We start from the raw sequence: 2,465 nt of genomic DNA on the forward strand, positions 1-2,465 counted from the left end.
GGTTGAAGTAAAATTTGTATAGTCCTTGGTCTATTCTACCGAGCTCCAGAAGCTTCTTCATAGAATGGGCATGTAAAAATATACAAGATTGGAATGTGAATAAAACATAACATCTGAACTGATCAATCAGTACTTACTGAAATCAAATTATAGTGGAAAGAAGGTATGTATAAAATATGATGAAGAATGAAGGAAGGTAACAAAGTAAGAGATCCAGTACAAATGACCTTCACTTTGTAACCATTAGGCAAAGAAACTAGATAAGGGATAGGTAGAGGAGTAATATTGAAAAGAAGGTTTTTATAGTCATATGGTCAGTGGCCCCAGAATCCACTATCCATATCCTTTCAGCTACATTAGTCAACAAACGCACATTAGAGGTACCATTCAGACACACAGGTAGGGAATAAGAACTACCAGCAAAGTTTGCAGAACCCATGATGACAGGTTGAGATGATGATTCATTGAGACCAGATTGTTGAAGAAGGCTCATCAGTTGAGTATACTGTTCTTTGGTTAAACCAGGTATTAATGATTCCTCAGCATGTAAAGGAGCATGATCAGAAACATCAGGAGGCTGCCCTTCAACAACAGCAACAGTACCAAACTTTTTACCTCTTGTAAACTTGAAATTCTGAGGAAACCCATGTAACTTGTAACATTTTTCAATTACATGGCCAGGCTTCTTGCAGTACTTGTAGAACAATGAAGCCTTGTTGTGATCAGGATTGACTTTGATTATACTGATCAAATTTCAATTTCTGAGGATATTGTTGCTGAGGGGAAAATTGAGGAGGAAACTTGTTGGAATTTGCATGGAAAGAGGCTGATTCGGAATAAGCTTGTGAATTTGGAAGAACTTGTCTTTGTTTTTCATCTTGTAGGAGTATATTATAAACATTATCAAGGGAAGGCAATGGGTGCATCATTAAGATATTGCTTCTAACTCCTACATAGACTTCATTTAGGCCCATTAGAAACTGATGAACTTTGTCTTCTTCCTTTTCTTTCTGGAGACCTTTTTTAGCAGCACAAGCATTAGCATGACTACTACGCATAATCTCCAACTCATCCAAAAGTTTTTTAAGCTTATTAAAGTAAGATGCAACATCTAGGGATCCTTGATAAGTGGAGGACAACTCTCTTTTAATCTCAAAAACTTTAGTTCCACTAACAGTCCCATGTCTATTGTTTAATTGTTTCCAAATACTCTCAGTTGTTTCTGAGTATTGTACACTTTCAGCAATGTCTAGGGATAAAGAATTGGTCAACCATGATATAACCATGTTGTTACATCTATCCCATTATCTATATTGAGGAGAGGTTTCAGCAGGTTTAACGCACGAGCCATCTATGAACCCTATTTTATTTTTAGCAGACAGAGAAACTATCATATTTCGCTTCCAACCCCCAAAACCTGTCCCAGAGAAAGGAACACTAACAAGAGACATTCCCGGCAAATCGGAAGGAAGTAAGAACAGAGGACTAGTAGGTTCAGGAACGTTAGGACCAGTATTTGAACTGGAATCACCCATGATTGTCAACAGAAAGCTCAAAAAAATGACTGATCTTCAACAAATCTTAAAACAGAATCAACGAATATAAAAAAAATAGGAAAGAGTGTACCAAACTTCTTCGCGACCTGAAGAAGTAAAAAGGCCTTGAAGATGAAACACACAAAATTGCTGAGAACCGAAAACCCTAACTTCGAAGAAAATCCTCCAAAAACTCCGATTGAAGAAAGAATCGCACAAATTCCTTAGATGTTGATGACATTCCAATGTAGGCGAGCAACGAAACCAGCAATAGAGACAACAAATCGAAAAACTTTGACCGCTAAGACCAGATGAAGAAAAATTCAGTAGCTAAGGGAGTAAGATCTCCAAAATCAACACAACTAAGATTACGAGGTGAAGGATCGATGATTTCATGGCTCTGATACCATGTTAAGATCAGAGATTGGACAATAATGTCGGATCTGTATTAGGCTTCTCACATAGAAAATGAGAGAAGAGCTTTGGACAAAATTTTCTGTATTCAATAATAATCTTTCGTCTCTATAGAATGTTCCCATGTTTATATATACAACGGGCCTCATTTTCTACTACAAAGAACTATAGGGAAATAATTACAATGGGTCGTGGCCCAATATACTACTGGCCAGTTATACCTGTGGCCCAAATGTATTCATTGTCTTTTTTTTCATTGTAATTCAATGTATCTCCTTGTATTCTATGTATTTCATTGTATTCACTGTCTTTTTTCTCATTGTATTTCAATGTATCCCGTTGTATTCTATGTATTTCATTGTATTCACTGTCTCGCTATATGCCATGAATGTATTCATAATTTTTTTTTAATTAATATAATTTATGTATTCAGATGTATTATATAATTTCTCTGAAGATTGCTATGTTTTTGGGGTATTTTTCGGTTGAGAATTTTTTTTATAACTGATAATACAA

The 2,465-nt window shown here is 35.7% G+C and overlaps 1 protein-coding gene across 1 annotated transcript; it reads right to left on the reverse strand.

The window, feature by feature from the left end:
* Positions 1 to 256: 256 nt before the first annotated feature.
* Positions 257 to 1,286, reverse strand: LOC107821061 (uncharacterized). The gene is made up of 2 exons (XM_016647455.2): positions 802 to 1,286; positions 257 to 743 (listed from the first exon to the last, which is right to left on the reverse strand). Exons 1-2 carry the CDS (start codon positions 1,284 to 1,286, stop codon positions 257 to 259), a joined length of 972 nt encoding a protein of 323 aa, XP_016502941.2.
* Between the last annotated feature and the right edge of the window lie 1,179 nt (positions 1,287 to 2,465).

The sequence above is a fragment of the Nicotiana tabacum genome, chromosome 10, assembly GCF_000715075.1.
Source record: "Nicotiana tabacum cultivar K326 chromosome 10, ASM71507v2, whole genome shotgun sequence".
NCBI lineage: Eukaryota > Viridiplantae > Streptophyta > Magnoliopsida > Solanales > Solanaceae > Nicotiana > Nicotiana tabacum.

Excerpts from the sequence above, each read along its gene's own strand:
- LOC107821061 (XM_016647455.2), bottom strand. The coding sequence starts at position 1,286 with ATGGTTATATCATGGTTGACCAATTCTTTATCCCTAGACATTGCTGAA. Across the intron at positions 744-801 it reads TTCCATGCAAATTCCAACAA|TATAATCAAAGTCAATCCTG; the intron begins GTTTCCTCCTCA and ends AAATTTGATCAG.